Here is a 22,739-nt window from a genome sequence, read left to right on the forward strand (position 1 = left end):
AGCACTATTCACAATAGCAAAGACTTGGAATCAACCCAAGTGTCCATCAGTGACAGACTGGATTAAGAAAAAGGATGAGTTCGTATCCTTTATAGGGACATGGATGCAGCTGGAAACCATCATTCTCAGCAAACTATCGCAAGAGCAGAAAACCAAATACCGCATGTTCTCACTCATAGGTGGGAAGTGAACAATGAGATCACTTGGACACAGGAAGGGGAACATCACACACCGGGTCCTATTGTGGGGAGCGGGGGAGGGATAACGTTAGGAGATATACCTAATGTAAATGACGAGTTATTGGGTGCAGCACACCAACATGGCACATGTATACATATGTAATAAACTTGCACATTGTGCACATGTACCCTAGAACTTAAAGTATATTAAAAAAAATTTACAACCTAAAAAATAAAAAATGGGGGAAAAAAAAGAATAGAAACATGTTTTTCCAATTTAAGAGGAACTGGGAACCTGCAGCTCACTGTTACAGGAGAAAGGTAAACCTTTCTCCTAGCATTTGCAGTTAGAGCAGATTTTGGCATTGGTGGATAATGGGCCTATAGCAAAGACAAAGAAACTACAAAGAGGATATAAGAGCAGCAATGAGAGCAGCAGCTAGTGCCATTACAGCAAAATATCTCCTGTGCTGTAGCTGTACTCTGAGTACATGCTTGAGGAATCCTAATGTGCATATGCCCCATGCATTGAGGATTAGACTAGAACTCCAAGGGTGTATGTATTCAGACAATTCAAAAAGAATGTCAGAGTTAAGCAGGCCTGACACTGGAATCTAACCAGTGGAGACTGAAGAGTTATTAATAATTTTTAGCAAAAAAAAAAAAAAAAAAAAACAGTTAAAATAAGAGCTGTACCTGTTACACTAACGGGTTAAACTAGCTTTCACTGAGGCTAATGCAATAACAACTTATATTTACATTTTTTTTCTCATTTTTGGGACTAATTCTGTACATTTTAGAACATGTCTTATTGTAGCATTGGTACCAATGTTAAGAACATCTGTTAGAAAGATGAATGAGTAAGGCTGGACAATCTTTGTTAATTGTTGAAGTATATTAACTGATGTAGAAATTGTGTAGCACAAATACATTTTTGAGTATAATACTACAACTGAAGAATACATAATATATACATGTTTCATTTTGTTTGCACTTGTAGTTCTTTTATAAAAATCAAGACTTTGGATTCACAGTTGCTTGGGAAATAGAAACTTTTGAAGAGCCTCAATGTTACAAAGATGTGTTAAGTTTCAGGAAATGAAAATCTGTTTCTTTCATTGCTTCAAATAAAAGACCAGTTTTTACTAAGTAAGATATCTTTAGAAAAGGAAGATAAAACAAACATAATTCATAAGTATTCATGTATATTCACTGTATATTCACATATATTTCTATCTACTCAGGTAAGTATCTGGAAGGTTTGTTAGTCACATTACCTCACATTCTTTCTTACATGAATTTTTAAAATGTAAAATAAAGCTGAAAATTTAAAAAAATATACATGTTTTTAAAGGATGATTTTTTTTAAAGCAGAGTCATTTTGCTCAGAAAGATTGTTTCAGATTTTGTATACTTTAAACCTAGAGATTTCAGATGAATGAGCATTCCCTATGGAATAAAGTATTTCTTCTGAGCACTGTGTTAGGATTTGCATAGAGTCAAGGTCCTTTTACATTTTTGTAGGAGTTTCAAAACCAACCAGTAACTTTACAGCATTAGACACTTTCTAAGAAGAAAACACTTACTAAACCTGGAGTCTAACAATAATGCAAGGCCATCCTTTCTCATATCTAGAAATACCACAGGGAAAATGAACCTATTCATTCTCGTTTCAAGTAAGAGCAGTTCATAAGCAGAATATTCCAGCTTGCTACAAAACTGTCAGACACCACTTGATAAACCAAAAAATTGACAATCCAAAAATTATACCAAAATGACAAAATGTCCCTTAGACATTATTATTCTCAAACATATAATAGTGGCCGTAGCATATGAGACAACTCTTTTATCTGTCCTTTTCACCACTCCTGGTAAAAACATTATTCTCTTTTAATATATGAATGTTCAACATCTGATGTTATTCAGCATGTCCCCAGGTAAAATAAATTTGCCTTGCAAATCCTCTAACATAAACATAGCCAAAACTAAAAGCTGGGGACTCAGAGGGCAACCAAAGAAAAATTCATGAATTTTCTAATTATTAATCATCCTTAACCAGACAGTTATATGTTTTAAAAGACATTAGAACACAACTCATTTCTAAGCAAGGAGTGATTGTCTCAGTCCATAACACTTTATGGGACTTTTCTTTTTTCTTTTTATCAAGGTTACTTTAATACTGTTCAAGATATTACTAGACAAGGATGCCAGAAATAAAAGTAGTGAGTTCAAGTGATACAATAAAAAAAAATCAGAAAAATAGAAAAGAGCCTTCTGTGAAGAGAAAATTAGGAAAAAAAGGGTAATTTGAGGTTTATGAAGATTTTGCCTCAGTTACTCCTTTAACCGTTTTAATTATAAAGACTCATATAGCATTTACTTTGTACCTCTAAACACTTGACATATATTAATTCACTGTGAAACAGAGTAAGACCTGCCAGTATCTGGAGAATGCATAATTTCTCTATTGTCCTTTTTTTTTTTTTTTTTTTTTTTGGAAGTCTGAAGAGTGTTATATTGGCTAGATAACTGTTCAGTTCTGCCATTCAGGCAGCTCTTCTCAACCATGAATTCAAAAAAGATTTTTGGTAGAACATATTTTGACATTGAGCTGAATAACTTCTGTGGATATACCATTCACAAACTTGAGTGAGCTCCCTTTGAAAATTGTTACGTCTTTAGCTTTGTACCTTTTCCTAGGATTGATGAAACAAAATTCTACTGATTACAGTCTTATTTCTGTCAGTTTGTGTCATATGCATCATTAAAGATGAAGATACATGGGAATGCTTTTCTCCCCTTAGCACCCACTTCAAAAACACCTGTGTCCAATTAATTCCCTTAATCATTTTAGTTTTTCTTCTCCAGATTTTATTTATAGTTCAGTGAGGCCCTTCTTAAGTGCTGTTAATGGTATACTAGGTCAATAATTGTATATAAGTTAGTTTGATGTATTGCTGCTATATTTTTTTCTCATTCCATTCATTCATATATTTCATTCATTCTATTTATTTCCATCAGAGAATTGTCAAGTACCTAAAATAAGCCACTCATGCTAATTTCTATGGAATAAATCTCATGATAATATTAATATGGAATTGGTATCTATCAGTTTCTTGTATACTTTGTATTTATCTTTTGCTTGGTGGCTTCAGTTAGTAGATGTATATAAATTTAGGATTTTTTTTTTTTTTTTTAAGGCTTTAGCTGACTGATCACACCTCTGTCAGAAGTAGCTTTTTTACAGAGCAGCTCAAAAATACAGAACCATCACCTCAGTCAGGTTGTTCACATTCATAGATATATTTGAAAAGTAAAATTCGGCATGGTAAGTTTCAGAGGATTAGCAAAATCATAGAACAATCAGAACATTTAGCTACCTATTATTTTTATATTACAGGACTCAAGCATATTTTGTAATGTTTGCTCAGATTAGCCAACTTACAATGGCCATTTCATTAGATTTTTGAGTATCTTTCTGCTCATGTAAGTTATGCTTTTGAGTCTTGCTTCTTTCCCTAAACATCACAGCTTTGCTTGCAAGATAGGTTACTATAAAAGCAGATTTCTGTTCTTTTGATTGTAGTGGCAGTGGTGGTAGTATGGTGGAATATTTTCATCTAAATATTGTTTATTTTATAAGTTTCCTGATTAAAGACAAGTTTAGATCGATTGCCCCTTCAGAGGAAAATTTGGCATTAATTACATTCTGTTCCTAACTATTCGCATGACTGGTCCAATTTGAGGCACTTGAATCATGATACACTATTGATGATGACTAATTAAAAACTAAAAAACTGTATAAACAAATTTGTTGCCCTAGTTTTAAAACAGGGAAGTTTTCTTGAAATTGTTGGCTTCTTTAGAGAGGTGACAGGACATATAACTTACCAGGCCTAAAAATAATTTGGCTTCCTACAACAAGATAATATTTTCAATTTATTGCTAAGTATTTTGCTGTCATATTTCGGATCTTCACTGACCAAATATTTCCAAGGATTAATCTGCACTGACTTGTTCTTTTTTTCTTTCATTTAATAAACACTTACTGGATGCCCCCCTGCCTTTTTTTTTTTTTTTTTTTTTTGGCTGGTTTCTCATTAGGGATGGGAGACACTCAAATAAGTATGGAACATCAGTGCCCTCTAAGTCTCACAGACCTATTTTACCAATTTAGTTAGATTATCTTCATTAGCGTTAGAGTAATACTACTTTACAGTTAGCTAGAATGAAGTTCAATTCCTTTTTCTGCCTATCCCATGAATTAAATTTTTGGCTGTCTGCTACTTAATAGCTGTGTGATCTTGTTTATTCATCTTCAAAATATGTATGAAATCCCCAGGTTGTTTATATCACAGACTGGTTTTAAGAATTAAAGAAATCTATATTCTTACTATCATTTTTAACCAATATTTTTGTTATTAGGTAGTTAAGTATAATAGTATTATCTGCAGGGTAATAATATTTTAACATTTTTATGCTTTATAAATGGATTGCAAGTTCAAATTTTACGTTCTGAAGAGCAAAGCTTTTCTCTACTCATTATATAATCAGTTTATAAATATTATAATAGCTTACTTTGAAATAAAGTTTTATATGATAGGTTCTTAATTGATTAACTTTCTGGGCTCTTCGTATGCTATATGTTCTAGAGTTGTTTGCTATGGGTTATCAAAATTTTCAAATTCCAAAAAATATGTTTTTTATATTCGTTGGAAATATAAAGACTTCTTATTATCTGACAAATGTAAGGTTTTATCAGACTGGGTTATCTGATATATTGACAATTCATATCACATTGAAAGTAAAGTACAAAAATGGTTTATTTTATAAAATCTATTGATCAATTAATAAAGATTAATAATAATTTTGTTACAGAATTAAGATCAGTTGAATGGATATTTATTTTATAAATTAAAATAACATAAATTTATCACCATGTTAATAACTTCTGGGAGTCTATTAGCTCATCCTTGGAATTCTTCCAAACCTGAATGGTATGAGAAAGTTTCCATTAGAAATTTAAATGGAAATATAATCTGTTTAAGAAAATTAGTCAGTATACATTTAAAAATGCTCTGAATTACATTTTGTCAATCAAAAAAAATGCCTTAATTCTCTTATGTGTCTGCAAAATATTGGAGATAACTCTCTGTGACTAATGTGCAAAATGAATGGATAAGTGTGAAAAAAGATTAGCCAATTTGATTTTATTGAAATGTCCTATCAGACTGTTAAAAAATTTAGCATGGAGGAAAATATTCTTACTGCCAAAGTAGGTATAAAATTCTTGAAAAGGTGAAGGAGGTATTATCTCCTAGAAACTTAAAATCTATGTACAGGATCCTGAAGTGACATTTTCTAGAAGAATGGGAATGAGTTCATATTAATTAGCAAAGAAGAGAAAGCAAGTATTCCCCACTAATGATATATGCTTTATCAGGGACTGTTTATAGTCATTTAAATAGGGACTGTTTATTTCACCATCATTTCTCAGTATTTATCTGAAAGTTTAGCATATATGAGATGTTCAGCAATACAAATCTGGCCAAAAATTAACAGAAAGTTATGAAATGAATGTTAACAAATGTCAAGATCACTTATGAAAGATTATAGTAGTTTCTATGTTGCTATTAGGAATGCATTCATTGAACAAAAGAAGATATTGAAATTAGAATACCTATGAAACTATATTGGATAAATGTTTTGAGGAAACAGGAAAAGGTGGCAACAAATCCTGAAGGTTGGCTGTCAGCAAGATGGCCAACAAGAAGTTTTTAGTGTTCTTTTCTCCCCACAAGAAAAGTCCCCAAACAACAAAGAAATAACTACATTTTGACCAAAATAGCTAAAGGAGAGCTTCATAGAACAACAAAGAAATAGCAGAAATCTTGTAGAGCACCGAAATTCAGGATGGCTGTGTAGGGAAGGGAAGGAAATTCATTGCCTCCATCACCCCATTCCCAGGGGTGGAATCAAATCAGAACCAGGAGGGACAACTTCCTGCAGAGGAAAGGTAAGCAAGAGGACCCAGGTAGCCTCAATCACCACCATGGATGCTGCGGTCTTTGCTACTGGAGACTCCTTCAGTCTTCATAGGCTCAGAGCCCAGCTGAAGAAGCTCTCCAGAGTCCACACACTGAGCTACACCCAGAGAAGGAGTGTGGCTATTCTCCATCCCCATGGCTCAAGTTGCTACTGTGCTATGCCACCTTGAATTAGAGCCACTATTAGAGTGTGTCCTGCTCCAGGGGTGAGTAGTCATTGTACCCTTCCATCCCTGAGACTTTGCTGCCCCTGCAATATGCCCACCTGGTAGCATGCCATTCCTGAGCTGATCTGCTGCCATTCCTTACCTCCAAGGGGCAAGCTACTGTGGAACTGCTCCAACCTCTGCATTCCAGTGGCTGGTGCACCCTCCTCCTAGACCTGAGCTGAAGTAGCATCCTAGCCCCTGGGGACCTCAGGCCTCCTGCACACCACAACAGTCACATCTCTGGCATCACAGCTGAGTGCCCTGCCCCTGGGGCATCAGGGGGCCTCTGCCACACCAGAGCAGTTGACCCCTCCCCATTCTACAGGTGAGGCAGCATCCTGTCCCTGGGGATCCGAGTCTCAGGAATACTAGAGCAGTTTCACCCCCAATGTCACAGCTAACTATGAGTCCTGCCCCATACAAAGGTATGCAGAGGCTCTGTTGACCCATGTAGTCACATTTTATGGGGCTGAGAAGATTTAATACCATGTGTCCTGGAGAATCAGAGCTTTGGCTGAGCTGTACTATCTTGACCTCCAGGCTGAGCAGGTGCCTTGATTGAGATTCTAAGATGTCCCACCTCTATAGGGAGTGGTCATTTCTGCACTACTTCCTACCCTTCAGCTCCCAAGCCTTATAGACATCTTGCTATTCCTGGGTACTTGCTGCTGCTGCACCTGATGTCACAGAACCCGTTCAGCTTAGTTCCATCATCTCAGGGTCTACAGTCACCACTGTGTGGTACCTCATACCCCACTGTGTTTTGTTGGTTCTAGGTCCTGCATTGCAGCTGTACCCTGCTCCAGGAGGCTTTAGCCTCTGGAGAACCTATTCTTCCCCAGAGATATGTCAATACTGTGCCTTGACACTTAGGATCAAAACTACAGCCACACCCCAGTTCCCTGGGTCCAGGTTGCTGGGATGTGCCTCAGAGCAACAGTTCTTACGTCTGTGGGAGAACTGCACCCACTCATACCTTGGAAAGTGAAGCTGCAACTCAAGTCCCAGGTGCTATAATGGTTAGTCTTATAAGACCCTGATCCCAGAAACCTGTCTTCATAGTTTATCTGAGCACCATGCTTTGAATCAAAGTACCGTGCCTGTGGGCCATGTCAGACCTGACACCAAGAGAGATCCCCTCAGATAAGACTCCTACTGTAGGGAAGATAAGAAAAGAAGGATCCCTAAAGTCTTTGCCCTAATAACCTATACAGTTACCATCACTTCCACAAATTCCTGCAGCCAAGACCACTGAGGTACCACAATTATTGCTAATGTAGATAACAACTGAAGAAGCTATACAAAGACTATGCCACTTCACCCACATGGAACCAGAGCACCTTCACCCTGCCCAGTTGGCACCCATAGGTCCATCTGCAGGTAAAAGTATTAGCCTCCAAAAGCCACTCTTAGCTTAGAAGAGGTGACTGTACCATTAAATATGCAGATGTAAATGCAGGACTCAAGAAACATGAAAAAGCAAGGAATCCTGACTCTATCAAAGGACATAATTATCCAGCAACTAACCTGTAAAGAAATGGAAGTTTACAAACTGCCTAATAAGGAATTTAACATAGTAATCTTAGGGAAACTCAACAACATACAAAAAGAATACAAATAGACAATGAAGTCAGGAAGCAATTCATTATCTGAGTAAGGAGTTCAACAAGAAGAGATAGGTATCATTAAAAAAGAACCAAATCAAATTTATGGAGCTGTAGGGTTCAGCTGTAAATAAAAAATACACTAAAGAGCTTCAGCAGCAGACTAGAACAAAAAGAAGGAAGAATCTTGAAGATAGTTCTTTCGAAATGATTGTCAGAACTTTTTTTTTTTTTAATTAAAAACTGTGTAGTCAATGGGATTTATAGGACACCATTAAGTAAAGAAATATTCACATTATGCGATTTTCAGAAGGAAAAGAGAAAAAGAAAGAGAAGACTTATTTAATGAAATAATTGCTGAAAATTCCTAAGTCTTGGAAGTGATGTGGTCAAAAGTCCCCAAACAGTCCCCAAACAGAAACAACTCAAAGATTTCTTCTCCATGGCACTTTTTGATTATACTATCAATAGTGAAAGACAAAGAGAAAATTTTAAAAGCAGCAAGAGAAAAGCATAGTCACATATAAGGAGACCTCCATTAGACTATCAGTGTATTTCTCAGCAGATATCTTGCAGGCCAGGAGAGAATGGGATGATATTTTCAAAGTACTGAAAGAAAAAAAAAAACCCTTTTTAGACAAGAATACTATACCCAGCAATTTTGTTCTTCAGAAACTAAGGAGAAATAAAGTATTCCTCAGATAAGCAAAAGTGAAATGAATATATTACCACTGTACTTACAAGAAATACTTAAAGAAGTTCTTCAAATGAAAATTAAAGAATAGTAAATACTCTCATGAATATGTATGAAAGTATAAAACTACTGGTAGTGGTAAATGTATAGTCAGATCCAGAATACTTCAATATAGTGATGGTGGTATATAAATCCAATATATCTTTAGTATGAAGGTTAAAAGTCAAAAATAACTAAAGCTACAAAAAGTCCAGAAACACACAATATAAAAAGATATAAATTGTGACATCAAAAACATAAACTGTGGAAGGAGATGGTAAAAGTTCAGAGTTTTTGTATGCAACAGAAGTTAAGTTGTTATCAGCTTAAAACAGTTGATTATAACTATGAGATGTTTTATGTAAGCCTCATGACAACCACAAAAAAAATCCGCAGATATACGAGCAATAATCAGGAAGGTATCAAATCTCAGAATTACAGAATATTATCAAATCACTAAAGTAGATAATAAGAAAGGAAGAAAGGAGCAAAGGAGTTATAAAACAACCAGAAAACAAAGAATAAAATGGCAATACTAATCTATCAATAATAACCTTGACTGTAAATGGCTTAAATTATTTAATCAAAAAACATAGAGTGGCTGAGCGTATAATAAAACAAGATCCAACTAGATGCAGCCTACAAGAGACTCAAGCTTTAAGGAGACACACGGGCTGAGAGTGAAGGGGTGGAAGGATTGCATGTAAATTGTAACCAAAAGAAAGCAAGGGTGGCTATACTTGTATCTAATAAAATAGACTTCAAATCACAAACAATCAAAAGAGGCAAAGATGGTTATTATCTAATGAGAAAGAGGTTAAATAATCAAGAGAGTATAAATATCGTAAATGTATATGCACCCAACACTAGAGTACCTAAATATGTAAAGCATATATTAATGGGCGTGAAGGGAGAAATAAATAGCAGTACAATAATGGGGACTTCAATACCCCACTTTCAACAATGGAAACATCAATCAGACATAAAATCAATAAGGATATATTGTACTTGAGTTGCATTTTTGACCAAATGAACCTAGTAGACATATATAGAACATTTTATCCAATAGTAGCTAAATATACATTCTTCTGTAGAACCATGGAACATTGTTCGGAATATACCATATGTAAGACCACAAAACAAGTTTTAGAAAACTTAAGATGATTGAATTCATAGGTAGCATGATTTCAGACCACAGCTGTATAAAACTAGAAATCAATAACAAAGAGAATCGTGAAAAATCCACAAATATGTGGAAATTAAACAACATACTCCTGAACAACGAATGGGTCAAAGAAGAAATCGAAGGAAATCAAAAAAAAAAAAAAAATACTGAGACAAATGAGAATGAAAACACAACATACGAAAACCTATGAGAGGCAGCAAAAGCCATTCTAAGGAAAGATTTTATAGCAATAAATGCCTACATTGAAAAAGAATCAAGCTCCAGAATAAATCATCTAACATTATACTTCAAGGAATTAGAAAAAGAAAACCATACTAAATCTTAAATTAGCAGGGGAAAAGAAATAATAGAAATCAGAGCAGAAATAAATCAAATACAGAATAGAAAAACCATAGAAAAAATCAATAAGACTAAGAGCTTTTTTTTGGAAAAAAAAAATCATCAAGCTTTTAGCTAGCCTAATTAAGAAAAAAAGAGAGAAGATTCAAATCAAAATATAAAAAAAAAATTAAAGTGAAGAAGTTGAACAGATAACTCAGAAATAAAAAAAGAAGACACAAATAAATGGAAATAAATTACACATTCATGGATGTGAAGAATTAATGTGTTAAAATGTCTATATTACCAAAAGCAATGTACATATCCAACATGATTCCTCTCCAAATCCCAAGGGCATTATTCACAGAAATAGAATAAAGCAATTCTAAAATTTATATGGAAACATAAAAAACCCTGAATAGCCCAGGCAATCTTCAGCAAGAAGAACAATGCTGGAGACATCACACTTCCTGATTTAAAATATATTACAAGGATATAATGATCATAAGAGGGTGGTACTGGCATTAAACTAGACCCATAGACCAGTGGAAAAGAATATAGAGTCCAGAAATAAATCCAAATATATACGCTATGCTAATTTTTGACAATGCCACCAAGAAGACACGATGAGAAAATGATTGTGTCTTTAATACATGGTGCTGAGAAAGCTAGATTTCCATATGTCAAAGAATAAAATGAGGCTCTTGAGTTACACCATCTATATAAATCAACTCAAAATGGATAAGACCTAAATGTAAGACCTGGAACTATAACACTTTCAGATGAGAACACAGGGAAAAAACTCTTGAACATTGTTGTTAACAATGATATCTTGGTGTGATATACCAAAAGCTCAGCCCACAAAAGAAAACATAAATAAATGGGACTACATCAAACTAAAAAGCTTCTGTACAGCAAAGGAAACAACAAAATAAAATGGCAGCCTATGGATTGGGAAAAAAATATTTTCCAGCCATATACCTAATAAGGTATTAATGTCCAAAAGATATAAAGAACATATGAGACTTAATAATTGAAAAAATAACTGGAAAATGAGCAAAAGACCACAATAGACATGTCTTCAAAAGAGACATAAAAATAGCCCACAGATATATGAAAAGATGCTCAACATTGTTAGTCATCAGAGAAATGCAAATCAAAATCATTATGAGATACCACTTCATACCTGCTAGAATGACTGTTATCAAAAAGTTAAAACATAACCAATGTTGGAAAAGCTGTGGGATAAAGGAAAGTCTTGTACACTTGGTAGAAATATAAGTTATTATGGAAAATAGTATGGAAGTTTCTTTAGTGATTAAAAATAGAACTACCACATGACCCAGCAATCCCTTTTCTGCATACATACCCAAAGGAAATGAAATCACCGTCTTGTAAAGATATCTGTACTTCAGTGTTCATTGAAGCATTACTCACAACAGCCAAGATATGGAAACAACCTAAGTGTTTGTCGATGAAGAAATTTTGTGTATAAACACACACACACACACACACACACACACACTTTGTTCAAAGGAACAAAATCTTGCCATTTGTCATACCATGGATACGTCTGTCATTTGTCATACCATGGATACGACAAATTATGTTAAGTGAAAAAGCTAGACACAGAAAGAACAATATTGCATGATTTCACTAATATATGGAATCTGTAAAAAAACAAAAACAAAAAAACCCCTCAAATATATAGAGATAGAAAAGAAGGCAGTGGGTACAGGTGGAGAGGTGGTCCCAAAATGGGAACATGTAGTTAAGAGGATACAAATTAACAGGTATGTAGGATGAACAAGTCTAGAGGTCTAAGATACAACATGAGGACTATAAATAATAAAATTGTACTGTGTCTGTGATTCGTGCCAAATGAGTTGATTTTAGCTGCTCGGGCCTCAAAACCAAAAAAAAAAAAAAATAGGTAGCTGTGAGATGATGGATATATTAATTTGCTTCACTGTAGTAACGATTTTACTATCTATCTATATTCCATGTTATGTTGTATACCTTAAATTTACACAATAATATTTATTAAAAAGAATACTTTAAATCACAATTCATAGTTTAAGCAACAAAAAAAAGAAATCCTCACAAATAAATGAAAGCTAAATGACATGCATATTTTTAAAGGATAAGCACATGGCATATGGCGATTATTTGCAGTGATTTTTTGGGCCGCTAGAATCAGAATGAGCTATGTAATTAGACAACCTGTTCATAATTATTACTGTGATTGACATTATTTGAAGCACATTCACAATTGTTCCATAAGACCCAGGATTATCATAAGTAATGAAAATGTGAGTGACTGATTGATAACTTCTGCTGTATCAATATTGCTATATTTTTAAGAGTCTTGAGTAAGTCTGCAGAATAATAAGAATTTGGTTGTATATAATTAAGTTCATTTTGTGTTCTATCTTAGCATTTTCCCTTAGCTACATCACATCTTGGATAAAATGAGACATGACGCATTCAGCTTGGATGTTAAAAACAAAACATGAGGCAGCTGAAGGGTTTAGTCATGGAACAGACCCACAATTTAACCCACTTTCTCTGTGTTCATCGTGTTCCAGAGTATAGAAGCTCATAAAAACTGTGCAGAGGGTTATCTGGGATTATGAGAGGCACAAAATCATCTGAGATATTCTTATAAAAACATAATCGCTTTTTTAGTTTATGCACTGATTAAGGCATCTTAGAGATTTTGTAGCTTGGCATTGAATGAAATGTAGTTGATGGCTGAAAGAAATAACATATGGAACACATTATTTCAGTTAATTGTAATGCTTATGCAAAATCACAGAATAATGTTATATCAGTAAGAGATATGCCTGGAGTCTTGTGATCATGTAACACTTTCCATAAAAGGTTATGCAAACAAACAAATAAACTGTTCAGTACAGTGTTTGTTTCATTGTAGGCATTAGTGGTGATTATTTTTAAAATTATTTTTCAAAAATACCTTCTGTATATAAGTGTGTTTACACAAGATTGGCTTTAGTATAAATGGACTGTTTTAACAGGCTGCAAGTGAAAATAATTATTAACATCTTGGACAAGTATATTTTACACATGAGATTTTGAAATGTTAATTTTTAAAGTGCATTGGTATATGGAAGCAACATTTATTTTCACAAGCTTTTACTGTCTTCATCAGTATGATTTAACTGTGCATAAATTATTTACTAGTCAACTAAATGATGATATAATTTTTCACTAGTAAATCTAGCTAACTTTCAACTGGTAGAACTTAAAATACTTTTGTACATTATAGAACTTTATAAACAGTTGGATGACAATATAAAATTTACAAAGTAAATTTCTTTCAATGTTATAGGAAATTCGAAGTCTACATAATTTCTAATTTCAAATATGGCATTGTGCTGTATGCTTACAAAAGATGATAATTGCAAAGTTACAGGGATACTATTTCACATAGATTAAAATCTGATGGATATTTTCCCCCAATATATTTACTTCTTTTGAACTCTTGATCATATTTCTCTGCTTTAACCTTTGTCATGATTTGAGTAGGTAATGAAAAACAAGAAGGAAAAACACCAACTGTGCAATGCTAATTATGTGTTTATCCTTCATTCTAGCCTTGTATAAATAAGGAATTCAGTTTAGTAAAAATTCATGTGGTATTTTGTTTAACCTAGGTATTCTTAAAAGTCTTTATCATGTTACAGTATAGATTTCCAGAGAAGTAAAACATAAATTATATATCTTATTTGTTCTCTTTATGATAGATCAAGTAAACTTGAATCAACATAGTCTTAGACACTGAAAGCATTTTTACTCATAACATTCTCTCTACTCTCACAGTATTTTATACTATTAATAATACTGTACCTATCACATGGCATTAATGGGCTGTATGTGTATCTATCTTTCATACCATAATGGGAGTTACTTAAAGTCAGAATTGTGTCTCAATTATGTCTCCTTTGCTTCTAACACAGGACCTCCTGTAGATGAGGGAGTCGGGAAACATATGTGGAATTAGATTGCATTGTTCAAGCATTATAATTTTAGTCAGACTTTCTATTGGTTTGATTCCAGCATTAAAAAACTTCCTTATTCTGTTCCTAAGAAATTATATCCAGATATTGTGAACATTACAATCTAGAATAGGATATTACATAAACAAATGAAAATACTGAAAAATGAAATAACTGTATTTGGATATATATATTTGCATCTACATACATTATAAGTCTGCCTACATTTATATTTATATCTATATTTAATGTATGCATTTTGGATTTCAAAGTAAATACATTGGTTGATCACCATTGGTTATAAAATCGAGCTAAGTTTTAGAGAAATAATTGGTGCAATGTGTTTTGATCACAAAGGTAAAGCACATATTGTGTGCTATTTGTGCACAATTATGCAATGTTGTCCTGTTTCTCTGTTTCCAGTTGTTTATCACTCTAGTCCACTTTCCTACTATTCAGAGATATTCAGAGTTATATCTCTAAATGTAGCCCTGATGATGTCACTTCCTAACACTAGCTTTCTGACTAGGCATGGACAAATTTTGATGATTTCATTATTGCCTATCTTTTTTTTTCTCATTACTAGTAATTTGCTATGTTAAACTCTGCCTTTAGCCACACAAAACATTGTAGTCTCCCAAACAAACCACACTAAGGTCTCCATGACTTTTCCCACATATTCCTTTCTGTCAAGAATGCCCTTTTCTGCCATTCCTCCTAGAAAACTCAAATCAGCGTTGAATATTCAATTCAAACTCTACCCTGCCTAAGGCGGAATAATTAGCAGCCTTTTCAGTGTAGTCACACTACATCCTGAACCTACTTCCATTTTTACATGTAGCAAGTTGTGTTTTAACATTTGTTTTCACCTTCGTCTATCATACTTCTATAGCCTTTGCAAGTATCTATAGCCTTTGCCAGTATCCTTTGTCTTTGTATCTTTCTTATCCCAGAACCAGGCATACCATCTAAGATGTAGCAGGTGCTTAATAAATATTACTATAAATATTGCTTATAAATATTTGTAGAACTAATTGTCTTATTTAATTTTCACAACCACATATGTTTGCAACTGAGAATGCTGAGGTCTAAAAAGTTTGAGTAACTTGCTCAAGGTCATACAGCCAGTGAATGGCAGATATCCAGTCTGGAGGCTTCAATGTGTCTCCCTTTTATCCTAGGAATACCAGAAAAGCCATTTATGTTCAGATCTATCCTTCTAGAAAATTGAGTATTTGTAGCTGCTCTGATGTAACCCATGTCTCTTTGATAATTTTTCTTCTGGTTTCTCCATGCCTATGAACACCTCACAACTACTTGAATTGGCTCAGTCTTGGCTCTTTTCTTCTTTGTCTCTGGTTTGATGTATCTGACTTTCTTTGATCTTGATTTAGATTATTCTGATTTTTTGGTCTGCTTTTTGTTTGTTTGCTTGTTTTTTTTGTTTGTTTGTTTTTTTGTGTTTTTTTTTTGGTGACAAAGTCGAAGTATCTGCCTCGTGTTGCTCTTCCCTAAAATTAGTCAGCCTTCCTAGGGGAACCTGCCAACATCCTTACTCTTATTTCCTATTTTCCATCCATCACCAGTGACTGTGGCTATGCCAGGCATATTCTCTTTTAACCCCTCAGACTTTGACGTGTTCAGGTAGAAGCCATTACAAGACATAAAGAAATATAATTTCTCATGTGTGCCTAATGTGATAAGAACTATTGATAATTCCCTTCACAGATGCTACTGAATATATGAAATGCTAATACTGTAATAAATAACGTTTGAGTGAATTCTTTGTGAGATTACACACACACACACACACACACACACACACATATATATATAGACTACAGTTTATTGTCAAAAGATTTTTAGCACTAGCCTCTTATCTTAGACCCAGGCTTTTACTTTCAGTTGCCTATGGCACATATCTTTTTAGATATTTACCTTAATTTTTCTTGCAAAATATCTAAAACTGGATGTTTTTAGCATATCCTCCAAACCAAACTTTTTTTCTACCTCTCCATTTCTGTCAGTAGTTCCTCCCCCGGTTTTTTTTTTTTGGTGGGGGGAGGTTTCATCAGGTCTAAAAGCTATGTAGCTATCACTGAGTATTTCCTCCCTTTTATCTACTAAGGGAACCAAGGCATCAAAGTATCAACATTGGTTGAATTTTTGCATTCAAAATATCTCTCAGATCCAACAGTCCTTCAGCAACATCTTGTTCTAATACATCACCACCACATCCCACTTCCTGTCTCCTGTTTGCATGCATCAAATAATCCTGTGTACTGCAGATAAGTTAATTTTCCTAAGACACTACTTTTATTATGCCATTATGCCTGCCACTGCCTATTTATAAAGAAAAAAACTTCAACCTGATAATTGAGAATACAGAGTATCTTTCTTTCGTGTTTCCTCTGCCAGATTTGCCCTTTTTAGCTGTTTCCCCCATTTATCTGAGTAAACACTCATCCTTCAACAACCCACTTTAATGTCACCTCCTCTATGAAGCCTTTTCTGAACTAATTAATCATTTCATCCTCTGTGTTTTATAGCATCCATCATATTATATTACAGTTTGCTGTTTATCTGTACTTTTTTGTACTTTTTGTTCTACTCTTGAGTTATTTAAGGTTAGGGCCTAGTTTTTGCTTATATATTCATTCCTCGAATGCTGCACAATATCTGGCATAGAGTGGTAATTTAATACATATTTGTTAAATGAATGAGTGAATACATAAAATAATGGCAGTGTTATATGGTGTTCATTCTCAACTCTACATTTACTCACATTTTCTTTACTTTTCTGAAATGCCTTTGTACTGTTCTCCAAAAATTCAAATGCAATAGATTTTTGAAAATAGTTGAATACAAAATGATATATTTGATATTATTGTAACTATTTAAATGTGGGCACATATTCAACTACTCTAGGTAGCACCTACATTGAAGTGGTAGAATTTATGGTTACTGTTGACATTGAACTTATTGTAAACAGATTTTAAAGTTCTCCATTTTGTTTTATTTGTGCTGCTTTTTCAAAGTGTTAGGTCACTTATCATGGTGACCTTAAAATATGATGTAAAATGATAAGTACCTGTTGAATATTCACCACAAATATATTATTTCACCATGCATGTGTACACACACACACCAAACTTTAAATTTCCTGCCAAGTGTTAGATCAAATTCTACTTCTTCCTTTAAATGTTCCACGAATCATTTCATTTAACAGAATTTGTATTAGTCTGTTCTCATGTTGCTAATAGAGACATATGTGATACTGGGTAATTTATGAAGGAAAGAGATTTAATTGACTCACAGTTCCACATGGCTGGGGAGGCCTCACAGTCATGGCGGAAGGTGAATGAGGAGCCCTCTTACATGGCGGCAGGCAAGTGAGCTTGTGCAGGGGAATTTCCATTTATAAAACTGTCAGATCTCGTGAGACTTATTTACTATCAGGAGAACAGTATGTAGGAAATAGCCCCCGTGATTCAATTATCTCCACCTGGCGCCACCCTTGACATGTGGAGATTATTATAATCCAAGGTGAGATTTGGGTGGGGACACAGAGTCAAACCAAATCAGTATTGTTTTTCTCGAAATCCCTTTAGCACATTCAGCCTGTAAGATGAAACTAGTGTTTCATTTACTATGGCCAAATATTCTGTTTTATCTCTTACTTCACATTAAAGCTAGGATTTCTTTATTTTTAAGCTTTCATAGTTTCAGGTAAACAGTAGGCAATTAACCAATACTTAATCTTGCTGATGTTGTTGATTTTGATGATGATGAGAGCCCCTGCCAGGGCTGACAAGCTGAGATCATTTCTTATTTTATAGTGACACAGGTCTTTATAAAAAATTAGCACCTTCTCTGCTGGAAACTCTTTGCAAGTCTGTAAAATTGAGTTTGCTTCTGGCTAGACTTTTCTTTTTTCCTCCTCAATTTAAGGTATTAGCTATTCTGGGATTTGTGAGTGTTCTCCTGCCAGGCTTTTTTCTTTGTTTCCCCTCTCTCTAAATCCATTTATGCATATAAACTTTTTTATTTTTTTCAATTACACAATATCATTCTCTCCAACAAGGTAGACAGATGAATCTTTTGCTAATGATTTAGCACTACAAAACTTAAACACTGCTTATTGAAAGTCTACTGAGTAGGCAAGGTTTGTTTTTGTTTTCCTCCAGAAGCATGAGGCAATAATATAATATATAATTCATATTTCTTTTAACAGGAAAGTTTTCTCTTTGGAATTTAGATTTTATTTTCTAAATTACATGGCCATTTTTCTTTATACCATTTTAAAAATTACATTTCTAGCAAACCAAGGTATGTTTAGTAAATTTTAATATTGATCAACATGAATTTATTGTTACCAACTTTTAAAATTAAGATTTAAATAAAGCATCATTTTAAGTTCACTTTACCTGGTTGTTTTAGATCAGGTGCTTGAATGATTTGTAAAAGAGCAGGCAATTGCTATTTAAATGGCTAAATAGTATTTTATCTTCAGAATGGAATCACGCGTTTAATTGGTATTTCTTATAAACAAAAGTGTTCATTGGTCAAGTTGAAGTATAATTATAATTTCATTATTTCTCCCATTAATTCTAATATCAGATAGTTTTCATCTACATTTTAAAATTGAATGAATAACAAGATTGTATATCTGCTTAAAAGTAACCTTAAATTTTTTCTTTTGAAATTGGTACATAAATTTTTCTTATTCTCTAAGACTATGCTATTTTTCTGAGATCTTATTGTTGCTTCTCAGTGGACTTAAATAAACAATGTGAATATTGGTGTTATTAATCTTAAAATTTTAAAGCATAAAGTCTAATTCTACTCTTTTTAATTTGTCTGGAATTAGGAAATTGGTTTGAGAAGAAATATAGTATTTATGTCATATTTGTCGTTTAATTCAGTCTAAGTTTGAACTTCTCATCTGTGGCCTCTTAGGATCCGGAGCAGCCCTCAGGGACTCAAAGTATGATTTGTCATTACCATATAATCCTCTTGGATGGAGAAAAGATCATTGCTGTGAAGCTCTTAGAGCAAGAGAGGACTGAAGAAGTTAAATATATGGACCATAGACTATAAAACATAATCTATTAGAAAACAAACCTTGCAGTATGTAGTCAGATGCCTAATTAAATACATTATCAATTAAACATACTAAGTCATAGAGCTAATGAGGTTGAAAAAAAATCTTTCTTTAAAGCCAGATTTAAATTACCACACACATTTATGTCCAGTTAACAATTCTTTTCTTGGCATATTTTTTTCTCCATTTCCATGTCTTTAAATCCAGGATTCGTGTATTCTCAGCTTGAAATTACAACTCACTGAGAAATAACATGCTGTTTATCTGCTGGGCTCAAAACTAGGAGACTCCAGGAGTGAGTTCAGAATTAGCTAGAGCAGTTTAAGCATTGAAGTGTTAATCTCTGTAATGATACTCCTCAGGTCACAACTATCTAGGGGCTATTTAGCCCTTGTTATATTTTGCAATTTCTTTTTTCTTACTTTCCTCTTTCAATGAAGGCAGGAGGCCGAGAAGACTACTAGCTGCCAGCATTTCTATTAACAAAACCCTAGCTGTTTCTTTAAAGTGGGCTTTCCAAAACAAACAAACAAACAAACAAACAAACAAAAAAAACCCCAAAACAGAGAAGTACTTTTTCTTTACAGTTTATTTTTTAACATAGCAAATCAGCTTTTACCAGAGCAAATGCTAACGTCTCAATATGCAGAAAATGGAAATCTCATGATTTTTCTATTTTCGTTTCTTCATGGTGATGGATTATTAATACTGATTGGTCTCCACTTTATGTCCACTATTTTGAATCCCCAAATACATCCACCAGTATTCTAGCTTGATGTGAAGAGTGCCTTTTATTACTAGTTGTGGTCTCTTGAAATTTTTTCAGAAAATAAATGTGTGTGTGTGTTTTATGTGAGTGTGTGAAGGGAGAGTGAAGGGAGGGAAGGACAGGGAAAAAAAAAAAGAGCTGTTTAAATGGTATTAGAAATCCATGGTATGAATAACAGAAGGTTAGTATTTCTTATATTGAACTTACCTAAAAGTTCATTTGGGACTGGAATTATAATGTTTACCCTGTAAAATGCACAAATAAGTCTGCATCTTATCATTGTTATTATTGCCTGCCCATTGTCCAAATTTGCTTTAGCCACTGTTAAAACACAAGAGTTCACTGTTTTTATCTACTTAGGGACCAATGTAGTCCATTGATTTTGTTTCATGTTGAGCTTAAGTCAACCACCTTCGTTTTAGAGTAACTTAAGGAGCATTTTTACTGGGTTCACTTTAGAGTTGAGTCATGCCTTGGAAGACTGATCAATATCAGCAATTAAGTGACATACATTATGTTCAAGTCATCATACACATTCTCTCTAACTATGAATCACCTATGATATTGCCCTGTCTACTGTATTGCAGGAAAAACAGAGGTTCCTGACTGATGTTCTGCATGAAGTGATGCTGCTGGACGGCTTGGTCAGTTCCCATCCAGTATCACAGGAAGTGCTGCAGGCAACAGATATTGACAGGGTGTTTGACTGGATCGCATATAAAAAGGTGGGAATAAAGAACAAAGTGCCAATTAGATATTTCACTACCAAGATAGCTAAACTAATTCATGTTAGATGTGTATATTTTTCTTTTCTTCTGGGCGGATAGACATAGACTGTGAGTTACAAAACAGAGTCACTAGGTTCATGAGCTACGGTTTTGCTTTAAAAGTTGGCAAAATGGAGATTAATGTTTGCAAATAATGCATAGAAATATTGGAAATATTAATAAATATTTGGAGAATCAATATGAAGTTGCTCTACAAATGAAGTTATGTAAATGTCAGTTTTTATTATTATTAATAAAAGAACTGACTCATATAGTGACAAATTAATTTTCACCAATGCCCTTAAATACTAATTTATTTTGATGGGCCAATACAAATGGATATAGGTAATGACATGATACATGCATCTTATATATACTATTTGAAAGATATTTTGAAAATTAAACATGTTTCCTGAATAACTAAACATAACAAATATAATTTTAAAAAGACTAGACTTTGGCAATGAATAATTTTGAGCCAATGACTAAATGTAAAAATAAGGTAAATATGAATTTTTCCCATTGTTACTTGGATTAGGATTTTTCTTTGTATCTCTTCGTTGTTCTAATTTTAACGTGATGATGTGCCTCTTCGTGTTTTACACGTAGTAGTCACTTAATGATGGTTGAAATAGGATCAAAGTCTGCTGTGATCTTTAGTGTAGGTTAAATTGCATTTTTTGGAATTTCTATGTACTTTTTTTTTTGAGACAGAGTCTCGCTTTGTCACCAGGCTGCAGTGCAGTGGCGCCATCATGGCTCACTGCAACCTTTGCCTCCCGGATACAAGGGATTCTCCTGCCTTAGCCTCCTGAGTAGCTGGGACTACAGCATGGGACTACAGGCATGTACCACTACACCTGGCTAATTTCTGTATTTTTAGTAGAGACAGGGTTTCACCATGTTGGCCAGGCTGGTCTTGAACTCCTGATCTCAAGTGATCCACGAGCCTCGACCTCCCAAAGTGCTGGGATTACAGGTTTGAGCCTTGACGCCCAGCCTGGAATACTATTCTTGATACTCTGTGAGGGGTAAAAAGATATCATGAATAGCAGCATGCAAATAACTAGGAAGGTAGAAGTTATTCCCTGAAGCGTTTATTGTAGTTAACACACACACAAAATATTTTGGTTGGGTCCTGTTAGTCCTCCAACTTTGTTCTTTTTCTTTTTTTTTTTTTGTAAGTTTCTTTGGTCCTTTGCATATGAGTTTAAGAATGAGTTCTTAAAGTCCTACAAAAATTATACTGGAATTGCAGAAATGTGCATTGTGTTTATAAAACTATTTGGGAGAGTTGACATCCTAGCAATATTGACTGACCCATGAATACAGTATGCCTCCAGTTCCTTTAGGTCCCCTTTATTTCTGTCCATGATGTAGTTCTTAGTGAATACATTTTTCATATTTTTTTTCAGATTTATCCCTAAGTATTTCACATTTCCGGGCAATTGTAATAGTAGTATTTTGAAATTTCATTTCTAATTTTTGTGTTGCTATACATAGGATACAGTTCATTTTGCCTATTTATCTGGTACAATATTAAATAGAAGTGGTGAGAGCAAACCCTTGTGCTGTTCCTAATTTTAGAAGCAATACCTTCAGTCTTTATCCATTAGTATGTCTCTAAATATTTATAAATGCCTTTTATCAGGTTGAAGATGTTGCATGCCCTTTCTACATTGCTAAAAGTTTTAATCAGAAATGGGTGTTGACTCAATTCAATGCTTTTCTCCAGCATCTATCAAGATGGTTATATATTTTTTGTTTTTTAGTTTGTCATTATGGTGAATTATAATGATTAACT

The 22,739-nt window shown here is 33.9% G+C and overlaps 1 protein-coding gene across 1 annotated transcript in view; it reads left to right on the top strand.

Moving 5' to 3' along the window:
- The window catches only part of TRHDE (thyrotropin-releasing hormone degrading enzyme), a 455,449-nt gene that overhangs the window by 241,711 nt on the left and 190,999 nt on the right, over nucleotides 1-22,739 (top strand). Inside the window, exon 7 of the mRNA XM_011972836.1 lies at nucleotides 20,756-20,893. Coding sequence (XP_011828226.1) covers nucleotides 20,756-20,893 — 138 coding nt within the window. The remainder of the gene's footprint in view (nucleotides 1-20,755; nucleotides 20,894-22,739) is intronic.

This window comes from Mandrillus leucophaeus, unplaced genomic scaffold, assembly GCF_000951045.1.
Source record: "Mandrillus leucophaeus isolate KB7577 unplaced genomic scaffold, Mleu.le_1.0 Scaffold1305, whole genome shotgun sequence".
In the NCBI taxonomy this organism is placed as follows: Eukaryota; Metazoa; Chordata; class Mammalia; order Primates; family Cercopithecidae; genus Mandrillus; species Mandrillus leucophaeus.